Source organism: Notothenia coriiceps, unplaced genomic scaffold (assembly GCF_000735185.1).
Source record: "Notothenia coriiceps isolate Sejong01 unplaced genomic scaffold, NC01 NC01_scaffold00037246, whole genome shotgun sequence".
Classification (NCBI taxonomy): Eukaryota; Metazoa; Chordata; class Actinopteri; order Perciformes; family Nototheniidae; genus Notothenia; species Notothenia coriiceps.
The window spans coordinates 12,318,905-12,342,092 of NW_011369947.1; the positions used below are offsets into that span (position 1 = coordinate 12,318,905).

At 41.7% G+C, this 23,188-nt stretch overlaps 2 protein-coding genes across 6 annotated transcripts in view; both read left to right on the forward strand.

The window, feature by feature from the left end:
* axdnd1 (axonemal dynein light chain domain containing 1) overlaps positions 1-931 on the forward strand; it is an 8,706-nt gene extending 7,775 nt beyond the window's left edge. The window contains exon 20 of the mRNA XM_010795611.1: positions 884-931. Coding sequence (XP_010793913.1) covers positions 884-931 — 48 coding nt within the window. The remainder of the gene's footprint in view (positions 1-883) is intronic.
* A 1,173-nt stretch (positions 932-2,104) lies between these two features.
* On the forward strand, positions 2,105-23,164 carry crb1 (crumbs cell polarity complex component 1). Of its 5 annotated transcripts, none has more exons than XM_010794807.1 (15): positions 2,105-2,694; positions 5,107-5,343; positions 6,094-6,289; positions 6,468-6,607; positions 7,491-7,673; positions 8,652-8,744; positions 10,476-11,441; positions 12,632-13,182; positions 13,421-13,586; positions 14,411-15,353; positions 16,034-16,081; positions 16,718-16,840; positions 17,325-17,451; positions 21,207-21,459; positions 21,543-21,630. In XM_010794807.1, the coding sequence occupies exons 1-14, from the start codon at positions 2,619-2,621 to the stop codon at positions 21,444-21,446; spliced, it is 4,089 nt and encodes a 1,362-aa protein (XP_010793109.1). In that variant the 5' UTR covers positions 2,105-2,618; the 3' UTR covers positions 21,447-21,459; positions 21,543-21,630. The 5 variants fall into 5 exon arrangements, with proteins under 5 accessions (XP_010793109.1, XP_010793112.1, XP_010793110.1 ...); XM_010794810.1 differs by lacking the exon at positions 21,543-21,630 and adding an exon at positions 20,793-20,839 and having other exon boundaries at positions 21,207-21,354; XM_010794808.1 differs by lacking the exon at positions 21,207-21,459 and having other exon boundaries at positions 21,543-23,164.
* The last annotated feature ends 24 nt before the right edge of the window (positions 23,165-23,188 follow it).

Sequence of the window (23,188 nt, forward strand, 5' to 3'; positions counted from 1 at the left end):
CTACAAACAATAACTACACCATCCAAAAAAAACAGCTTATACAAATACCGTCTCGCCTGGTCGTGGTACCACCCTCACTGCCCAACCACCGCACACCCCCCATGCGAGAGGCACAAACACTCACACCTCTACTAACAATGTCGTCTTCCGCAGATACGCTACCACAGCTTACCAACAGCTACACTGACTACGCACACACACTCTCTCCTCCAATAACAACAACTCGCCTAAACTCAAACACTTCAACAAGACACGTTCCAAACCACACCCGCGCTGAACATACTCGACACCTCGCTAAAAAACAGTCAATAGAAAACCCTACAGTGTCACCAACTGCTCTACACTACGCACCTCTACACTCACTCATTCACTCCTCATCTACTCTCTATCCCAACTTGGCAACGCCCACCCCCCACCCTCCTCTCCCACCACTCCGCCTTCTCTCCACTCCTCTCACAGATAGTTGAAACTCGCCTATTTGGACCATGTGCAGAAAATGACCATATATCTAGTTTTCATATATATATATATATATATATATATATATATATATATATGCATTTATTGTTTTTCTGCCTTAACTTTTATTTAATTTTTTCTCCTGTTTTCTTTATTTCTTTGTACTGTAGTGGCAATTTCTTATATTACTTTATATGGTAAAACCAAATGATGATATTATGCTTAGAAACTGTTTGGTCAACTCGACCTTTTGTACCACACGGTAGCTTCCCGCCAAGGTCGTACCTGGAGGATGTGACTCTCCCTATGAGAGCATTGTAAGATAACAGTTTTCTAAGGAAAGTCTTATCTCTTTTACTTCCTGCACAGCAACAGTCCTCTATAAAACACACTCACACATTATACCCTGTGTGCACTCCTGCAGACTACTCTGTACTCTGTGAGACATGTACCTTTGAAGCGCTTCAAATAAAGAACCAACGAAAGACAACGCTGCTTGCTTTCACCAGTTTATTATTGGTTACTCTCATTGTACATCTTTACAGTATTGACGAGTTTAAAATATCCACGACAGTACTCCTTCATTTCTATACGTTTTTGACGCAATAATGCCGCTGTATTAGGATGATGCACGGGAGTGCTACTTTCCACAAGCTATGCTTCAGCCCTCCCGCTGCTACTAATTTTGTTCATCTTTGTGTGTATGAATTAAACTTTTTTTGTTTTTCGGATGAATAAAAAAAATATATACTTTCAGTTTGGGGGCCCCCTAGTGGCCGCGGGGGCCCTATGCCCCGCATAGTCCGCCTATAGGAAGAAACGGCCCTGGTGTGAGGGGATGGTAAAGTGAATGCAATAACAAATAAACACATAGCTAGCAGTGAGAACTGAATCATCAATGCAAAAGTGTGTTTGCTGTTGTTGACTGCAGTTGTAGAATGTAACTCAGAACATTGACACATCTAAACTGTACCAATTATAAGGTACTTATCTTTTCCTGGAAATTATTGTACATTTTAACATGAATAGGCCTACATTTACTTGTGATACTTAAAGTAGGCTACATTTTGCTCATTTGCATCCTACTTTTACCTTAGTAAAGTTTAAAATGTGGGTTTTTATTTTTGTGAGTATTTTTACAGTGCAGTAGGACACTTTACTAAAAGTTTTGAATACTTAGTACGTAGTGCATGTGTAAGGTGATGTAAGTCAGTATGAGGAAATGATTCCTAGCTTAAGCTAATGTTTGTTTATTTGTTTATCGCTAACGTCACCTGTGCTGTCCAGCGGCTGCACCTGCCTCGATGACCCCGGCGCTGAGCTGGCTCTCATGGACGCAGACATCCTGAAATCACCGTGGAGATGTTACAAAGAGGTTTTTGACAAAGCCATGAAGAAGAAAACGTAGCATTATTTCCAAAAAAGGGAGGAAATCGTCCTACTCTCTCCCCTGAGGTTCAACTTCCTGGTCGCGTTGCCATGGAAACGCCCACCGCTATCCGGGGGACACAGAAGCTCGTTCATATTTAATTTATGTTTAGGTGAAAAACATTGTTTTATAACACGTTCTTTAATGGAAAATCGAATTAAATCACCAACATGAACAATTTTGAAAAGCGTATTCCTTTGCAATACGTGTGAAGTGGTTACGGTAGCACTCAACTGTCAGGGAATTTATTGAATGTTGTGTAGTGTGTTTTTTCTGTGTAGCACTTTCTAGTAGACGGTCCCTGCGCACTCTTCTCTCCTCTGGCTGCAGATAGACACCAATATAAGTGGTCCAGCTCGGAAGACGTCGTGTGTAGACTTATTTTAACGGAAATTAGTTTCTAGCTCCTTGTCTACCTTACAGTTGTTAATAGCCTTGGTTTGTGTTTTAACAACGACTGGTTTATGAGTTATTCATCTGTCAATTTCAAACTTTACCAAACTCCGCCTCTGCACGGGAGATGGGGAGTGCAGCCTGTTGAAGACCACGCTGTGCTCTTTTTTTATTATCTCGTGTGATGGAGGCTCTTGATGGTGCTCCATCAAGAAGAGAAGTGTGCATCAAGTGGATCTGGAGATGACAACAGATGAGCCGCAGGCAGCAGGCAGAAGCAGGGGCTCTGTGAATGACAAGGATTCTACAACGATCAGGATGATTTCCTGTCACGATTATGGATTTAATTCGCTATCATAATTTGGAATTACTTGCATGCACAATTGTAATCTCTTCACTGTTTGTGATAGATGGTGAGTAAATGTTTAATCTCCCTTGAGTTAATGTAGGCTACCATAAAAACGTGTGAGGTGATGTTGTAGCTGTATAACAGTCATAAAAGTAAACTGATAATCAGTGCTTTTTTTTCATTTTCTTTTTTGGCATTTCAACACATGCAAAACTAGATTGTTGTTGCATACTATCATTATGAATTTTCTCATGCATGCAAGTTACAACACTAGTTCAAATATTAGTCAAATATTATAACTTTCTTGCTAAAGTTTCATTTTAACGGTGTACAGTAGAGATTGAAACCAGCACTGTGATTTTAATTTCAGTCGAGTGATTGGCTTGTATTTTAACCAGTCTATGCTTGGAATATCAATTAAGACTGTGAGGGTTTACATCATTGCATAGTGATGTCTACATTTTGTAAGGACAGAAAGGAATCTAACAATGGGGGGCAGCATAGTGACCCTAGGGTGTGTTTGAGGATTGGGGGGTTGATGGGTATGTCGATAAGTGATGGGTCTATGGCACTATATGTGTCTTCGGCTTTACAAAACATCCAACAATAACATGTCTTCTTATCACCTCTGAAACAAACAGACAGCTACACAGAAAAATGCATCTGTCAGGTGCCTCACATGTGCCATTTGAGGGCCTCCAGATAGGACCAAACAAAGCCCTGTTGAGCTCATTAGCATATGAAAAAGCCTTACATGCTGTGGGAGGGGATGTGTGGTTGGCTGGAGTTCCATCTTGGCCTATCTCTCCTCTGGACTCTGCCCCAGGGCAATACTGAAAGACCAGCGGATTCAGTAAAGAGCAAATCCTACACCACCTGTTGTGGTTTCCTTTAAAATAATACATAGTCATTGCCAATTTCTTTCACCATGGTTTTAAGTCATGTGTTTTTGTAGAACATAATGTATGCACTGCTGGAGCATGCCTTCTGAATTCACTTGGCTGATCCTGGTTGTAATGAAAGATCATTTTGGCATATGGTCAGAACATAAACACAACCCATGATCTGCATCCCACCCCAGGACCTCGGACTATACCTCCAAGACTAAGTCTAGACATGTATTATAATCTGCTCGGGGAGAACCCTGCCAACTGGCTGGGGAATTGATTGACCTTAACGAAAGACAAAAGAAAAATTGGTGCCCGAGTTGGTGCAGATGGAGCACAAAGTGTAATTGCCCTCTTCTCTTATAGTCTGCACTCTGCCTGATTGTGCTCTTGAGGCATGATTACTGTGTGTGATTATCATCTGTGAGGATTTTATTAGAATATCTCTGCTCATATCAGTGTTGCTACATTTATTTTTCATGATTATGACGAATCATGCTTGCACCCCTCATGCAAAACACACTTTTTCTTTGAGAAATGTGGTACAGTCTGATTATTAATAGAGGCAACACTTGTTAAGCTGATTTGAAGTGTCTTTGTAGCGGCATCATGCCCCTGTGGCCCCTCATGCATGTTCCATGTATTATGAGGACCGTTGCCTCTGGAGCCAGTTGTTCTGACTGGAGTAAGGCAATATTGAGATTCCTTTTGGTGCCTATTTGTCTTTGAAGTTTTCTTGCATATGTAAGAGCTGTGCAAGTCTCAATGTAGACATTAAATATAAGCAATGCATCATCAGAGATAAGAGGTTTTAAGAAGTGTGGTCACCCGATCACAGTGGTACTGTATGTTTAACCATTTAAAACATTATCTTAACTTTATAAAATCATGATGTTCCAAATCCATTGAAATCAAGTTATCTCAAAAATGTTCAATCAAATATATTGTGTTTTTTTTTAAAGATTTGACAAGTTAGCTGTCAAGATTACAGAAAATACTATCCTTATACTACCGCACATTCCACTTTGTGAGTTGTTGCTCCCATAACTTCCAAGCTAAATATGACTTTCCTAACACAGTTCTAGACATATTAAGGTTTGAAAATATACATATCTATTTACAACATTATCTAATCTATAAAGATATAATGATTGCTTTTCATTGTTGTTACTGGGAAGGATCAAGTGTTGATCCTCTTATTAGTATGAACAGCATGTATTCAATGAATTGACACCTAAACCTCTGTCAGCGTGGCATTGATGTCTTGCTGATTAAAGCACACCGTAAAGTGTCGCCTTAGATCTTCTGTTCATGCAATTGCCATGGTAACAGATTGAACACTGAAGCCAAACAGTTAAATAAGTTACCATGGCAGCCAGCCATAACGCCTTGAGAGGCCCTTAAGTTTAAAGTCCTTGTACTGACAGCTGCTACATTGTTTCTCATCTAATTTAAACAGAAAATAAATGAGCTTTATTCCAGAAATGATTAAACTAATATAGCAATCAGGATTCTGTTAATTTGCAGTATCAAGATTAAAGAAATTATATTCTGTGATATCAATATTTTTTTATTTGATCTCTTTATAGGTGCATCTCCTGACAGGCCGCGTTCACCAGTGGACCAGTGCTCACCAAACCCGTGCCAGAACAGTGCGATATGCAGGATCCGCAGAGACGACTACTCGTGCTTCTGTGTGCCGGGGTTTCAAGGTGCACACTGTCAGATCGACGTGAATGAGTGTGCCTCACAGCCCTGCAGGAACGGAGCTACCTGCGTGGACCGAGTGGGCCGCTTCTCCTGTCTGTGTTCTCCTGGGTTCACTGGTGAGGGAAAAAATACATTCTGGGTCTCCCAGGAGCAACAATGAGACCAGCTAATTTAAATCCTAACATAACACATAGCTTTTATGATAGAAGATATGTGTGGGATTGTTTTTTAATGTGTGTAATGTTGTATAGGTAACCCATGTGGTCACAGCTAGCATGGCTATAGATTCTTGTTGTCATAGAAAACTGGCCAAGTAGAAGTTCAATACGATTATTTATAGTCATCCGGAGTAGTTAATGTTTACTTTGAAATCTTCCCTACACTGATGTCTTGATTTAATTTTAAAATCTAAAAATAAATCTACCCAATGAAGAATAGATGAACTAAACCTCATTGGATCAGTCTGCTGAAAGGAGCTTGAAAGCATTATATCAAAGCAGAATAATTTCAGTATTCTAGTGTCACCCATTTCATTGTTCGGATGGTTTACTTAATGCATGCAGCCTAAACTGTCTCATTATTTGTATTTAATTCTGTTAAACTTTAATTCCAATATTTCTCCCCCTAGTTGCATAAAGATGATAGGATATCTTTATTGCAGAGATACATTTGTAGATACATTTGTATTGTGCACAATATATTGTTTTTAGAGCTGCTGCAGAAGCCGCGCTTTGAAATAAAAGGAGCAATCCACACATGATCACAGCCAGTACACATGAAAGCTTTGTCAATTTTTGCCCCCTGCCCTCACTCTATGCAGCAGGCCCACTCGCCCTCTGACATCTGTCCTGCTTTGATGTTCACAGGGGCCATTTGTGAGGTCCAGATTGATGAGTGTCAATCACAGCCATGTCTCAATGGCGGTAGTTGCCACGACTACGCTGGTGGCTTCACTTGCACCTGCCTGCCCGGTTTCCAAGGACACCAATGTGAAATCAACATTGACGAGTGCCAAGAGCAGCCATGCCAAAATGGGGCGCTGTGTATAGATGGGGTGAACGAGTAAGTGGCACATCTCCAGTCGCTGGAAATAAAATATAGTATCTCTTGCCAAGTGTTAAAAGACAAATGGTTTTGTACTGTACAGATTTCCTAATATGTTTCGACTTACAAACAAAGCATGGAGGAAATACTCTTATTCATTTACCTCATGTGATTTGTGAATCCTTGCTTGTTTTAGCTCCAGCTGTGACTGCTCTCACCCAGCCATCACTGGCAGACGCTGTGAGACCCCACTCCCAGCCTGCCTCTCTGACCCCTGCTTCAACAGCGCCACCTGCCAGGACAACCAGGGTGACTACAGCTGTGACTGCTGGCCAGGTACATGAAGCACTTCTCTGGATCAAATATTAGGGAAAACAATGTATTTCTGAGTTTCAGCTTTTGAAGTTTTAAAAGGTATGTATATTAAATATCAAGAGATATGGGTCTGGCAAAAACAGATCAGATGAAAAATGAATTTGTGAGCAGAGAATGAGTCGAAATATCTGCTGTTGAATAATTTGGCAAGGACAGAAGTATGCTAAAAGGTCCCACATTGTAAAAAATTACATTAAAGCTAGTAGAAACCCAAGATACAACTATGAAGCCGAAAATTAGCATTATGTCCCCTTTAAAAATGAATCCGACCATAATTAAAATAAGATAAGATCAAATAGACCTTTGTTAATCCCCGTGGTGAAATTCACGACTTTGAGCAGCAACAGGGTGATATTGAAAAACAGGACAGCACAGATTCACTCAAGATTAATACAATTAAAGATACAATTACAATGATATACAGGTAAGTAACTGTTAAAATAAGAAATTAATTAAATGAACATATGAACATATTTGAGTCCGGATTGTTAAATATATTTATATGTATGTGTGATAAAAACCAATAATATATACAAGTTGGAAATCAGTGACCCAAAATTTACAATTAACTCCATTAAAAAGTATTAGTAGTGAAACAAAATTGAGAAAAGACAAGAAAAAGTAGAAACAAAGGAGAGCTGCTAAACAGGCTGCCACTCACGGTGGCGCCAAGTAAGACGATTAATTAATTAAGCTTACAGCTGCATGAAGCCTCATTCAAACATAAGTTCTGAGTAATTTACTTAATCAACACGTGATATTATTTGTATGTATAATATTTGTGTTAAAATGTGCTGTTAAACGGAAACATCTTTCAAATGGCCAACACTTTCTAACATTCCAGGGTTTGAGGGGCGTCAGTGTGATATTGACATCAACGAGTGTGGCAGCCAGCCCTGCATGCATGGAGGCCGCTGCATGGAGAGGTCGTGGCAGCCTCTGTATGGCAGCGAGCCTCTGCTGCCCGAACACTACGACCAGCAGCATGCTGCGGGCTACATCTGCAGCTGTCCTCCAGGAACTACAGGTAATTACATTATCATTATGTCTTTCACAGGTCTATTAATATGCACAGTAACATGTCTGAGCAGGAAACTTACACAGGAATGGAAGCAATAGCAAGTTGAAAGGGTACATCCAAACATAGGAATATATGGCTATTATTCAAAATACATATTCAAAATATAGAATATAAATCTATATACTGGCACACAAAAATGGACAAACATATATACCTTAACAGGTGAGGCAAACGATGAGGCTGTTCAGTCAAAGCTGTTAAAGGTCAGTCTCTTCCAGCAGGGGATTCCAGGGAAGCATTGTGAGAGTCAGGTTTGCTATTGCCAATCTGATTTTAGCGACCCCCAGTGGTAGAATACAAAACACTTTTATTTTATTTTATCTGTGATGTTTTAGTCACACAGTTGTCCGTGTTATATTATGTATGTTTTATGTACGTATTTTTGTCTCACTGCCATACTGTTGTGTGTAGTTTGAAGTTTGAGTGATAAGGTGAGGCACAACTTATACTATCATATAACAAATTACCTAAATTAGTAGTTGGGTTTATGACATTTGGTCTGCAGGTCATATAATTGTGAATAATCCATATTACATTTACCACATTTACACTTTCACAGTATATTGTATGGTGCATTGTTGTCAAGAGAAGATGTTTCCTATGGCAGGTCGTTACATCAGATTATACTTTTCAGTTGCAAAGGCAGACAATTCTAGTTTTCTGATTACACAAGACTTGATCTTACTATGTAGGTAAGACGGTGAGCTGCTGCCTGCTGAGAGTTGTGTTCTAAAAATTGACTATCTGCCAGTCACTGTGTTACTGATTCAGTAAGGTGGACAAATAGCATTAGCCTAATCCCCAGGATCTGGCTTTGCTGGTCTCCTGACTAGAACCACTCAGCCCTACATTGTTGTAGCGAGGTAGACAAGGAGCAGACCTCCACTGGGATGGCATGTACACACACAAACTAATATGTTGCAGTTAGAGGAGTCTGGGGCTATCCTGGAGGAAAAGGTGACGGCATGATGTGGACACCCGCACCATGGATTTGGGGGATTGTATTGCTTGGAACAGGTAATAACAAGGACCTTTTTTATTAATAGATATGGGTTTTAGTAAAGGTAAAGGTTTTACATAATAGGTATTTCATTCTTTTTTTCTGTTGCGGGTTCTTCTACCAATATTGAACAAATACATGCTGAAACTTAATTGTTCTACAATTTCCTGTGTTGTACTATAATCTATAGTTGTTGCATCATATGGCAAAGGGCCTACTCATTGCATTCATTTTAGCTTTAAAATCCAACCACTTTTCTACATCACAAATTTAAAATGCTGATCCATACTGTATACAGCATATAGCATAACCACACGTACATTTCTGGAGATAAAAACATGCACAAAAATTAACAAAGCTTTCAGATAATATTAAATGTGCAAGACATAAAGAGTAATACACCCCACAAGCATTGAACACTGGTTTGAATACCTGACAATTTGACTTTTGCTCGGGCAAATTTAACATTGTGTTTTAGGCCCCAATTATAGACTATTACAAGTGTATGAGTGTGATTTGATGGTTGTAAACAGGGAGATCTATTTCCTACAACACCACTGAACAAGGAATAATGACACTGCAAGGATGACATCCTTTTCTAGGCTGACCCAGAAAATTACCATTATACTCATTCCCTTGACAAAAAGTCAATGGAATTATTTTATTTGGGTTTTGGATTATTGCAGAAAATAATCTACGGGCCAACAAGACATTACATGTTTTTTTCAGCAAGATCATAAATAAAAGCTTTTATGATTTCTATAGCGTGAATGTAATGTTTGGCTAGAAATATACGACAGGACATCAAGGACGCATGACTTCATGTCAACAGCGCTAAGCTAAAGGATGACTAGGGTTTGTCATGATCATCTAATTTAACCACTTGTTAGCAATCTTTTTTAAGGTTGTCAAATGTCCCAGGTTCTCAATTGGGGTATTTACTGACACACTTAATAAGGTAGAGCAACATGTGAACATCTCTTCTAAGCTTACTTAACCACACATTTCAGGCATCTTATCAAAAAACCATTGACTTCAAGGCAAGGGAACCGGACGTTTTAAAATGCTTACTCATTGGCGGGTTTTAGGATTCAATTTTGCACACATTTCAGTGGAAAAACCACAGATACTGCATTGGTGCATTTGCAAATTTGGTGCAAGTTTTTTGATTAGAAGCTTAAGACAAAAAAGAAAATCAGCATTAAGAGGAAGGGTAAAAAGGAGCAAGACTAAGAGGCATCTAATGGTGAGGTCGCAGATTGGAAAACAGCTGAATACCCCTCCGCTTCCACACATTGTCCTTTAGGTAACATTAAAAACTTAAATGGCGGATTGCAGTGAAGACGACCTGCTCCATGTAGATATAAAAGGCTTATTCTAAGCTAACCAAAACAAAAATCCTTAGATGGAAACATTATGATGAATAACCAATAAATCCTACTGGTCTTCTAAAAAGGTTCACATTAAAAGTTTAAGAGCACCTTTTGGGGCGGAGGAAGTGCAGTGAGCCAGTTCACATGCTTGCACCAGCGCGGGACAGTCGCCACCGACAACAGACACCACAACTTCACTTTGCAGCGATAGGCTTTATCAGCATTGTGTGAACTTGTTTGTCAAGGTCTAGAATGAAACAGAAATGAATTAACATGCAAAGTCCAACACTGCAGCTGTAAGTTGTTTAACGACAGTAACACGGTCTAAGGGGATTTGAGTTTTTATTAGTTTTTTCTGCTTTCTTTTGCTTACAGGTTCCCTCTGCCAGGAGGTGATAGACCAGTGTGACCCCAGTCCCTGCCACAATGGGGGCAGTTGTGAGAGCCATGTTGGAGGTTACATGTGCCACTGCCAAAAACAGAGTCATGATGGCGTCCTTTATGGAGGTGTAAACTGTGATGTGAGGATAGAAGGCTGTGAGGGACATAAATGTGAGAACCAAGGCTCCTGTTCTCCTTTCCTGTTGGATGGGTTTAATGGATATACCTGTTCCTGCTCACCTGGTTACACTGGACCCGTGTGTGGGACCCCCACCACCTTCTCCTTTGAGCGCAGAGGCTATCTGCTGCTGCAGAGTCCCCTGGTGGATTCTGTGGTGTCCTGCAACATTACCCTCAGCTTCAAGACATCTCTACCAAGAGCGTTGTTGTTCCAGAGTAACAGCAGGGGGCTGCTGCTGAGTCTGGAGCTGCACGAGGGGCAGCTTCGTCTCACACTCAGGAAGGAGGCCTCTGCTGGGGATGAAGCAGAGAGCCCAAGCCAGGTCCTGGAGCTTCCACACAATGTCACAGATGGAGAGTGGCACACTGTGGAAGCAGTGCTGGGGGGCTGGGTGCTCAGTTTGACTCTCTTGGATGATAATGGGAGCTGTGGGAGCCAGTCATGTCACCAGGTGGCCTCAGTCCAAAGCAGCATGGCCAGGCTGGTGTCACCTCCTCAGAACACTTTTATTGGAGGAGTGCTTCAGGACTCAAATGCCCCGGGTGAGGTCTCTCCACTTCCAGCATTCATTGGATGCATGCGGGATGTGTTTGTGGACTGGCAGCTCATTGTCCCCGGGGAATGGCTGAGCGACTCTGCTGTTAATGTGTCCCCCGGCTGCAGCCACAGGGACCGCTGCCTGGATGTGCCTTGCCAAAATGGAGGACAGTGTGTCAACCTGTGGCAGGGCTATCAGTGTCGATGTCCAAGGCCTTATGAGGGACAGGACTGTGAGGAGGGTATGTTTTCAGTATTCAACTAATAGACTTTAGCAGGACAGTCAAATAGCAGCAACGCTAAGTAAAACACTTTATTTAAGTTTGAGATATGAAATTACCAAAAGCAGATATAGATCTCTTTCAACTTTGAGATTGGAGGGGAATATAGCAGGTCACTCTCACCACTCTCTAGAGGCTAATTAGATACGACCTAGTTACTGGTGATTAATAAGAGATAAGGATTTACAGATGAGGCCAATAAAAAGCCACAGTAATGGACGGAGTCAGAGATCCTCTTATCTGGCATACTGGATTAAGGTTATAAGGGATTCTATTTTGGAAATATACAGAACATGGAGACAGTAAACTGTTAATTATTCTGATTTAAAAACACGTTAAAATAACCAAGTAGAATGATAAAGTGTTTATATGAGTCACTCACGTTCCCCCTGGTAATATTGAACAGTTCACCGAGGACATGTATAGCCTCTTGAGTTTATCCAAGCAGATTACCGATCACACACAGTTACTCGCATGTTAACAAATGCTCACCTGCACACTAGCACCGACACGCATGAACCCTGTTCATATGACCTTTCACACATTGCATGTGCTCCCTGCTTTAACTTTGTGTGTTCCCAGTCTCCTTGCTGCTTTATAAGGTGATCATCCCACAGTGGAAAGTGCTGACATTGGAAATAGAACATGAGGGCTGGTGGCTGCTGAAATGTCCTCTTTAGTTACCTGTTCTTCTAGAAACCTTGACATAAACTGCGTCAATATTAGTCCCTACATGTTCATTTATCCTGCAAGAATTTAAATCAATCGAAAATTACAGTATCGTTTAATATTTGGTTTGGACAGTTTGCTCTCCACAGATCAGAAAAAACAACACAAAAACGAATAAATGCTATTACAAGTTTGATTTGTGAGTGTAAGCAATTTTTGTACTGTGGTGGATAGTGACATTAAGTTACATGCACCCCAGCTCTCTTATATCTTTGGTCAAGTTTTAAGTTTTTCCTCCTACCTTTGCTTTTTCCCTATTTCAAAATGTTAAATATATCCTTAAATGTATACAACCTTACACTATGGCATAGCTGAAAAAGTCAAGAAGGTTTTTTTCTAAAGCTTGCAAACAACCAAGTCACTTTTCTCTCGTCTTTAACCTGAAACATTTTGCGGTCTAATCTTATTCACCTTTTTTGCAGAACATGTGACGACGCGCTTTGGAACCGATGACTCTCAAAGTTACGCATCTTTCACTGTCACCGATGATCTGGCTGATGGCCTCTCCATCTCCCTCTTCCTGCGCACACGGAGGAACAGCGGACTCCTCCTGGCGCTCGCCAACAGCAGCAGCCAGTATCTGCACCTGTGGCTGGAGGAGGGCAAGGTCACAGTTCAACTCAATAACTTTGCGAGCCTGAAGGCGGAGAGTGCGATCAATGACGGGGAAGTCCACTTTGTGAGTGTAGAGTTGGAGGAGGATCGTATGGCGCTGTATGTAGCAGATCAGAAACAAGGAGATGTAGCAGTCAGGACGATCAATGTCCAAGCCGGAGACACTGTGTATGTAGGAGGTCGCTCTGAGAATCGGACGACTTCAGCGTTTGGTGGATATTTTAAAGGCTGTATTCAGGACCTGAGGATCAACGACAGGAGGCTGCAGATGTTTGAGTTGGACACCTCAGTGAGATCTTATCCTCTGAAGTTCATAACAAATGTGACTGCTGGATGCTCTGGGGACAATGCCTGCAGTGTGAGTATAAGAGTTTTAATCCTCTTTTTAGTTATATTTGTTTACCTTTTAATATCAGCGTTCATTGACTCTTTTTTAATGTGAAGTAGAGTATGCAACACTGGACTTCAAAGTATATTCTGCCTCAAATGAGACTCACTCTTATAATAGCATTTACATACAATATTGTCAAATCTCATATTTCCAGCAAGGGAAACAGACACTAAATACAATTAACTTATCAATGTCTCATCCTCAGATGAACCCATGTCTAAACGGTGGGCTGTGCTACTCCATGTGGGATGATTTCACCTGCACCTGCCCTCCAAAGACAGAAGGGCGGCGCTGTGAGGAGGTCAGGTGGTGCGAGCTGGCTCCTTGCCCCCCAGACTCAGAGTGCAAGATGCTTAACCAGGGATATGAATGTAAGTGGTGTCAAAGATTTCAGCTGTTACAAGCAGGGGTGGTAATGCAAGTCATTTGAGAGACGTGCAGAGAAGTGAAAGTCACAAAGCTTGATAGGCAGATTGCAGGTCATAAAGCCATGTTCAGACCAACACATTTATAATGAGGTGGAATTTACTAAAAAGCTCCCTTTAAACAATGAGCTCACTTTAATCCTTATTATTGGGCAAGTTTTTCTCCTTGACCTATTTCCTTTGTTACTTAAAAGCCCCTAAAGCCAGAGAGTGGGTTGTTTGCCTCTTAGACTTACTGACATTCTATATATGTTACCTAATCTTGTCCTTGTTTGTGGAGTTGGTCATTTGTGCTCTGCTGTAATTGGCCACTATGTAAACTAGTTATTCAACATGCTTAGTTATATACTGGCAACAATCTGCACACACAGTGTACTGTGTCTGCTCCGTAAAGCAGGATTGGCTTTAGGTCAGCTTATCCTTTTTATGCTGGGATTAGTGATGATTGGTGTTGTTTCCCGTCTGTCCTGTCAGCCCCCTCCATGCTCAGTAGCAGAGATATCTGCTCCTGGTGACCCCATTTAGCTGCCCAACAGGATTTTATTGTCATCAAACATGACCATGCCATTCTTTAATAACATTGTTGTATTTGAAATATTTCGATTATAAATCATTGCTCTTCCCTGATGCCCTTGTTGTACTTTCATGCATAAAGCCAGTAAATAATACAATACAAAAAGCAAACTGACAAAGTGTTAGGGGTGCAACAAGGGAGTGTAAATGTGTATACAGTACATTATAAAAAACTAATACTTTCTCTAATCTCCTAGGCTACTCCAATGCAACTTTCCTGAATGAGAGCACTGTGTTGGTTTACCGGGGAAACGGCCACATATCCCGCAATATAACAAACCTCTCCCTAAACCTACGCACACGGAAGCGTAACACGGCTATTCTCCACGCAGAGAAGGGCTCCTCTTTCCTCACACTGTCCATCCAGGGTGGTTTCATCTTCATGGAGCTTCAGAGCAGCAGTGGAGAGAACAGAACGGAGGGGGAGGGAGAGCAGGCTGTGACCGTGGTCAGCCTCAGCAGCAGGACGAGTGTCAGCGATGGAGAGTGGCACAGCATCAACCTGCTGATGGCGGCTTCATGGGCACAGAGCTCCCGCTGGACTCTGGTTCTGGATGAAGAGATAGAGGAAGCCAGCACTTCCAGGATGCAGGGAGGCAACCTGAACTTCCTCAAGCAGGGCGTGGACATCTTCTTAGGAGGCCTGGCCCCTGATGCTGGGTGGTCCCTGGCTGGGTGCCTGGGCACAGTGGAGCTGGGGGGCATTGCCCTGCCTTACTTCAGCTCCTCTGATGTGAACTTTCCACGCCTACAGGAGGAGCGGTTCACCCGGACCTCCCTGCTGACCCCCCTCCACGGCTGCAGCGGGGCCCCAGTGTGTGAGCCCAACCCCTGCCTGAACCAAGGGGAGTGTCAGGACCTTTTCAACATCTTCAACTGCAGCTGTGCCACGGGCTGGGCCGGGAGGCGCTGCAGCTTCTTCACCGACACATGTGCTTCCAGTCCGTGTATCCACGGCAACTGCAGCGTCAATGGGCTGACCTACAAGTGCAGCTGTGAGTCGGGCTACACAGGCATGGACTGTGAGGAGGAGGTGGATATGTGTGAGAACCACCTGTGTGCCCATGGAGGAACCTGTCTGCAGGGAGTAGACAGATACGCCTGCCTCTGCCCTGAGAACTACACTGGATCAATTTGCAAGTAAGTTCAGGTGTTGGCTCACCAGAGAAGATCAAATAAGTTAGAACAAAACAGTGCAAAAGGCTTGTGCGAAATACAGACCAACAGCAGACCAACAGCAGACGAGAAAACATAATAAATATTCTCTGTTCCAAACATGGCTCTTCCATGAACCGTTTTGAGCGCTTAGCTAGTTAGTCAACACAAAATACACAAAGAAATGCTCCAATTTGCACAAACAAAGGAAATTCACCCAAACACAAATATAATCCTTCAATGTAAATGTCTCCACATCTCTGCCTCTGTGCAGCATTTCAACCACGCCTGCAGTGAGCGTCTCAGATGCTGCATTTCTATTCTAGTGTCAGCCAGAAAGGCCTCAGTGTGCAGCGGTATCTCACTACACAAGGCTCTGTGGTTCGGAGCCAGTTTCTTTCCCCTGTCATCTACCGTTTGCCTCGGAAAACCAACAGGGGAACGCCTCGGAGCATTTATCCTGTAAATACACATCCTCTTGCATTTTGCCTCCTTTGCACAAGGAAAACCTTTGCAAGTGTCTCGCTAAGACAAGCTGCACATCTCCCTTTACTGGGAACATCTATGCTGTAAAGTTTTCATCAAAATGACTTCTTTTTGTTTGTGTCTTTTGTTTGTGTCTCCTTCTATCCCCTCTCCCCCTCTTCCTTTCTGTCTGTCTCCAGTGATCGCATTGAAGAAATTCCGTGGTACATTGTTACATCACGAAAAGCGTAAGTTGTTTTTTTCTTCCTCTTCCATTTCTCAGGTGTCTCAGGTCTTCGTGTTAGATATTCGTCTCTCAAATGTCATGTACGATGTCTCCGTTTCTTTCGTTTAACTGTGTGCAACAAAATGCCAAGCAAAGCTAATATTAACGCTTCCTTTGACACCGTTTGTCTTAAAATAAATACCAAATGTTTCAAATGAGTGACAGCTGTAAATCAAAAATGATTTCTGGATTCTAAGTGTAAACTTCAAAAACAAAAATGGTATGCCTTTCAAAATAAAAAAGCCTGTATTTTGTTACCTTTGAGGGATGAGTTCAAAGTTGCTTCTGGCAAACAGAAGGTTACAGGGGCCAGGAGAGAAATGGTTGGCGTTTTAATTCCTGTACATGTGTTTTGACTTTTTGATTGTGAATAGTTGCCAGAGGTTTTTTAATCGTATTAGTGTGGCCCCCCCCCTAAGCCTCTGTGTCCCCCCTGTGGGGAGCTGCAGGAGGGCATGCCCCTGCCTGGCTGATCCTTCTGCTTCCAGCAGACGTAAAGACGCCAAACGCCTCAATACCTCAGATATTACTGCTTGAAATAAAAACAAGATAACTTACTTGTCTGTACCTTTTTGCATGTCTGACTGTCTCCTACCAGACGGCCTATGCGGCCTGTTTCTGTGTGTGGAGATGACACCAGGAACTACACCTGCTTCAATGGAGGCAACTGCACAGAGCGAGAGCTGACCTGTGACTGTCCATCCGGATTCACTGGACACCGGTAGGAAAGAAAAATATATTATTAAATCATTGTAAATAGCATTGGCTATTCTTCCTGGGGTCCTCACACACACAAAACATACATAAACATACAAACAACAAAGCTCAAACAAAACAGCTCATAATTTCATGCGATTTAGATATGAAGTGAAAACTAAAATGGTCATCCAATTTTAGCCATCATAAGGCCAAACAGAAAACAAATACAAATAATTGTACATAGTAATAAATACCTTACACTTCTATTGCCATCATTATTGACTAAACTAATATTTAATGTTAACGCATGTTTACTAAGGTTAATCCTCCCTGCAGAGCTCAGATGCTTGAGGAGTGCCCTTAAACAGCAGAGCATTTTCCTCTTCAGAGCCTGTTTAAAGAAAGATTTCTATAAATGGTCGATAACACAATCAATAAGCCAAACATATAATACATATGTACATATCAACGGTGTCCCTGACTGAATTGTGATGTTGTGTCTGTAGGTGTGAGCAGGAGACTGATGAGTGCATGTCCAACCCCTGTCTAAACGGAGGCTACTGCCGCAACCTCATCAACATGTTTGCCTGCGTGTGCGAAATGAGCTTCGCCGGAGAAACGTGCCAGACGGACGTAAGCGACGTTTACTTTTACGTGGCCATGCTGCTGTGGCAAAACCTCTTCCAGCTGCTGTCCTTCCTCATCCTCAGTATGGACGATGAACCAGAGGTGGACTGGGGAGGCATTGACTGAGTGTGTGTGTGTGTGTGTGTGTGTGTGTGTGTGTGTGTGTGTGTGTGTGTGTGTGTGTGTGTGTGTGTGTGTGTGTGTGTGTGTGTGTGTGTGTGTGTGTGTGCACGCACAGTGGGGTTTGTGAGTGCATATGTAGAGGTGGTTTCCCACATTAAGCAGGGGATGAGGTATTTATGACGGCAGACTGCACACATTAGGGTTTTCTCTAGTTTGACGTCAGGTAATCGATACCACAGAGCTGTTTCTGTGCCTTAAAATTATACCATCAGTAGCACTTTATTCTTTTTTTTACACATATTAATTTTAAATACTTGCTGTAGAAAACACATTTGATAATCTCCTTCAAAACCAACAGACAAAACACAGTTTAGGCAGTGGTTGGGGAGGTATCTAATTTCAGCCAAATTGGACTCCCACTATTATCTTTCATATATTTTGAAGCTCCATAATCTTTAGCCATTTTGTATCTTTTGATTTTGTTTCTTTAAGGCTGGCTGTGTTTATTGAAAAATATTTACAACTGATGAGCTATAAATTCTTCATCATTCGTAAAATTAGGTTTTTTTCTCTTTATCCCTCAAGCAAGATATGTAAAACAAGGTTAGTTTTAAAATACTAATCTTTAAAATATCCATCTTAACCTACAATATTTATACATTGACTTTCCCTAGTAACATATTTTAAAAGGTTATACAATACACTTTATTATCAATAAGAGAGGACCAACTGCTCATAAGTTAGCATCCAACTGCAGATCATTTACATTGATTATTAGTGTTGATCATTTGACTTGATACTTGATTGACAATACCTTCATTTAATTGACAAATTGTGTCCCGGGCCTTTAGTCTATTGAAACGAATAGACTAACTGATTTATCAGATAATTGTGTTCTGCGTGAAAGTGCACAGGATAGTAACTGTGGTCTAAAGGGACGGGTAGTCTACATTGAATACAGCACTTTGTGATGCAGTAAAGAACATTATAGAATATGTATTTATAATGTTTGTCATTGAAGATATGCTGTCAGTCTTGAACTGGATTCTGGGAGCTCCATGCTGATAAATGTGTGAACTATCAAAAACAGTGTTGTAGAAACAAAGGCACCTAGAGGAGTTGGGAGACGGCGAGATGTCTCACTTTGTTCTTGATGTGCGTTCAGAGCACTGCGGTGACTGACTGACTGCGTGTTGTTTTGTACCCAAATACGTTTTTTGTCTCTAAAGCTTCCCGGGTGAGGCGAAGCTATTTTAACCCGAAACATTCTCAGTGGCTCTGCTTGAACGGTACCTATCAACATTCCCCATGCTGTCGTGGTCAACATTTCGTAACACTCCTAATCATTGTCGATTCTTCATGGACTTGTTTGTGTTTTTGTCTGTCTTTTAGTCTTGTTGTGCTGACATGACTGTTACTTCTCTTGTTTGTACGCTTTCTTTCATAATATTATGTCCTCATGTCCTGTCTCTGTCTTTGTTGTTGTCAAATTAAAAAAAATCTCACCGGCCTTGTCTGTCTTCGGTCCTCTTTTCATTTTCCTCAACTAATTGTCTTCAATCATCACCACACTTATTTTTTTACAAATTCTTTCCTCCATTTCCTCCTGTACTATAGATAAACTTAAATTGAAGTTGAACTGCTGTATAAATGCTTTTATTGATTTCCTCCCTGTGTATCAGTGTGTGTCGGGGAGTGAAGGAGCAGAGGCTGCAGTCCGGTGGCTTTCCTCACACTCAACACTTTATCCCTCTTAACAAGATGTTGTTTGAGAAGATCCCAGAATAGCCCAAGTTCATAGAGACACACACGCAGCCAAGGCGGAGTGCAAAAGAGTGCAAGCACCTGTGTCTAAATACCTAATGTGCTGTTAATGTATAGTTTGGGACCTGCACATTGCGGTTTAACATGACATTCACCTGTAAAGCAAGGTTAAATTGTAGTTTCCTAAGTCTTCAAATCCTTAGAACAATCAGGGGTGAGGATCATAACACCTCATAACATGCTCCCTCTCTTAATGGGTGCTGGACTATTGTTTTAAAATATGCCTATTCTTCGTCAAATAAATGGTTTTCTTATAAATGTGTTGCCTTAATGCCCAACATCTGTGCCTGACTGCTCTTATGGTTTAATGATGTCAATTTCCTGCAGCCATGTCTTAAGATGGAGTCTGTTTCAGCAGCAGATCGGTATTTATTGTTTTCATTGAGCATTTGAAACATTTACATAGATCTAATGTAATGTTCAGTTAAACCATGTAATCCATATACAGTTGCTCTCCTCTTTCGTACACCTGCCTCCTCTCTTCCATCTCATATTTTCTAGTGTTTGCGTGTGTGTGTGTGTGTGTGTGTGTGTGTGTGTGTGTGTGTGTGTGTGTGTGTGTCCTAGCACAGCTAGCCCTAATAGTGAGGAAAGAGGGGGAGGAAATGGGAAGCAGTTTTTCAGCGTCGGCACTGATGTGGCCATCCTTTGAGGGAGCGGGTGAAGCAGAGGGAGAAATGTGCTGTGCCAGCGAAAAAAGCAGCATCTGGTGCTGAAGTGCAGTTTCAGCAGAGAGCTGCTGGTATTCACAGAAGTTTGGTCTGCTTCACAGAAACATATGAGGGCAGCTTATCTGGCAGGTGCACACACACACACACACACACACACACACACACACACACACACACACACACACACACACACACACACACACAGCAGGTAGATAGTGCTGACAGCAGGGAAGCATTGCTGTGTGTGTAGCTGCTCTGCTGAGGCTTCAGGGTGGCCTTGCCTTGTACCTCAGAGACTGGTTAGTTAGACATTTCCGTGTGTGTGTGTGTGTGTGTGGGTGACTGATGGCGGGTCCTGGCTGCAGGCTGCTCCGGCTCGCTGGTGTCACACTCACTCTGACAGCCCACTGTGGTGCAGTGACAGGTAAGCACTTTCAGGGAGTCAACAAAGAACCTGAAGCAAGAGGAAAGAGAGGGTAATGTCTACAGCGTGAGTGCAGGAGTTATTTTTTGCCTCGGGATATGGATGGTTGTATTTTTGTAAGAATTATGTTTCCAAGTTGATTGCTCAGTGTAAAGTTTGCTGACTTCTGAGATTTCTTCTTTTCATAGTCTTGTGTAACCTGACAGGTTCTGAAGGAGGCTTTAGTTTTAAACAGGGTGTCAGACAAAATTTGAAGTGTATTGGAGTGATACTGAACGCTGTTGTTGCTGTTGGTTACCTTGTAGCAGCCACTCAAGGTGTCACGACTCTCACACCAACCAGAACTACTGATGTAAGTCAATCTTCTCCGTCTTTGTTAATAATCTGCTACCTGGGAAGTTTTGATACGCCTTGATTCGCTTGGTTTGAATTTAGAGGTCAGAAATGTGTGTGTTTGCATGCAGGGTAATTGTGTTTCTGGTCTGTTTTGTAGCTGCTTGTGTGATGATCAAATGGCCAAAAGGCTGTAAGTTAAAAATGAATCTTAGCCGGTTTCACAAGTCATTCAAACGCTTCATGTAAAGCAGCTTCTCTTCCTGTTAGAAAAAAAGCATGTGTGTTCGTGTGAGCTATTTTTGTTGTGTGAGAGTTTCGGGTGGTGTATATGCAAATGGGATCATCAGGCAGCATCTTGCTCGTGTGTGTGTGATCCTCCACAGACGGAGCGTGCTACATACAACTCGCGAGTGGCTGCCGTGTTGGCACCGTGTCTGGTTGGCTTGGCGATAGTGGTGATGCTGGGGCTGCTGCTGGCCTTTGCCAAACTGCGAGAGAGGCGGCAGACGGAGGGAGGTTTGAGGCCGCGGCAACTCGATGCTCCTGGTGGTCGCAACCCACCTGCTGAGCTGGGAAACACATCCATCAGCACTTTGGCAGCTCGTGTGGAGCGCCTTGTGTAGAGGAGAAGTGTGTGTGAGTGTGAGAAACAGTGTGTGAGGGTACAGAAATAAGCTCCTCTAAACCAAAACGTTTGTTCCTGTCTGTTTCCCCTCCAGTTGACCTCTTCGGGTTCGACCTCTGACCTCTTACTGTCCATCAGTCTGGTGTCCGTCGTTCTGCTGCTGATCTTGATCCTCACCTCCGTCAGCCTGGTGGTGGCGCTAAATCGCCGTGCCACCCACGGCACCTACAGCCCCAGCCGGCAGGAGAAGGAGGGGTCCCGGGTGGAGATGTGGAGCATCACCCAGCCGCCGCCTATGGAGAGGCTCATATGACATGCACGCTGATAATGTGGTTATTATACAAATTAATGCTAATGATTTATAACTTAAAGGAATGCTTCACCCACACAATTATAATTTGTGTATCAATGACTCAGCCTGTGTTACCTCGAAAACGTTGATGTTTTGCTTTCACTGTGAAAGAAAGACTAAACAAACAGGAAATGATTGATGAATCAAGGTAACCCGGGATGAGTAATACATGTTTTTAGGGTGAGGTATTATTTTAAAGAATATCTGCAGCCTGGATATAACCGGGGTCTTCCTTTCCGCTTTAAAATACTGCTGTCTTTCTTCACATGCTGGAAGACTATCGGATCTTGTGTCATTTCTTTGTGTAATGGTTCGTCCCAGTGTTTCATCCATCTTCCTGGGATGTGTTGCACCTGGCTTCACCACCCAGCAGTTCATCCATCTAAATGCAAAGATTTCAGTTGAAATCGTATCGAGTCTATCATACCTATTAGTCTGATCAATCTTTTTTTTTACACACGGGTTTCATCTGCAGGCAGAATGAGTTAGACAGTTCTTCATTTGAGGATAAATATGTTTTTTTCCCATGTTCCTTAATGTTGAAAAAATTAAAGGATCAAAGTGTTAGTCCGTCTCTTAATCCCATTGGTTATACTGAAGACATTCATCTTTAAGAACAAATAAAAAAGGCTCTGTAATCTCCTAAATTAGCTAGGCACTGTCATTTTATATGAAGTGCTAAATAGTACATTTCTTAAGATCCGTTTTTATCTGCGGATTAATACACATTTGCTATTCAAGTCAATATTTAATGAAGCAACTCAAAATTAACTCAATTCAGTGTTTTGGGTCTTTTCAAGGTCTCTGACAATAAGAAAAATATAGAATACCACCATACTTATCCTCAAAATGCATTCACTTCCATCGATGTGTCTTCATTATTGCATAAAAGCATTCAAAATCCATTAGTGTTACATGTCTATACGCTGTTTCTTGCTGCCAGTTTTTATTTATTTTGAGGGTATATTTCAATAAGAAATACTCTCACTCCTCACTGACAGAATAATGTAATTTAGAAGTCAGGTTTTAAGAAACATTAGCTGAGAGTAGTTTCTTAGTTTCCTCTGGGTTGACTTGTATGTACTTAGCTAGCTGTAGTGTCATTTTAATTGTATATACCATAATAGTGATGATTTTGGTTTATCATGTTTGAAACTGTGAATTTCATTTCTACTTTTAATTGTTGGAAGCTATACAAAAAATGTTCTGGTTAATAAAGTTAATTTATTTTATGTCGACACAATGTTATGTATTTTCTAGTGTTGCTAACTGTATTACTGTTAGAGAGCATTAGCATTTTCTTTCTTTGTATGCAATAATAAATTCAGTGAACAGATATTCACACAGATTATTTCCACATCTGGTTGTATCTTTCTATGTAAAAAAAA

Coding starts and splice junctions, on each gene's coding strand:
- crb1 (XM_010794807.1), top strand. CDS start 2,619: ATGGATTTAATTCGCTATCATAATTTGGAATTACTTGCATGCACAATT. Junction 13,183..13,420: donor CTGGGGACAATGCCTGCAGT/GTGAGTATAAGA, acceptor TCTCATCCTCAG/ATGAACCCATGTCTAAACGG. Junction 15,354..16,033: donor TACACTGGATCAATTTGCAA/GTAAGTTCAGGT, acceptor GTCTGTCTCCAG/TGATCGCATTGAAGAAATTC.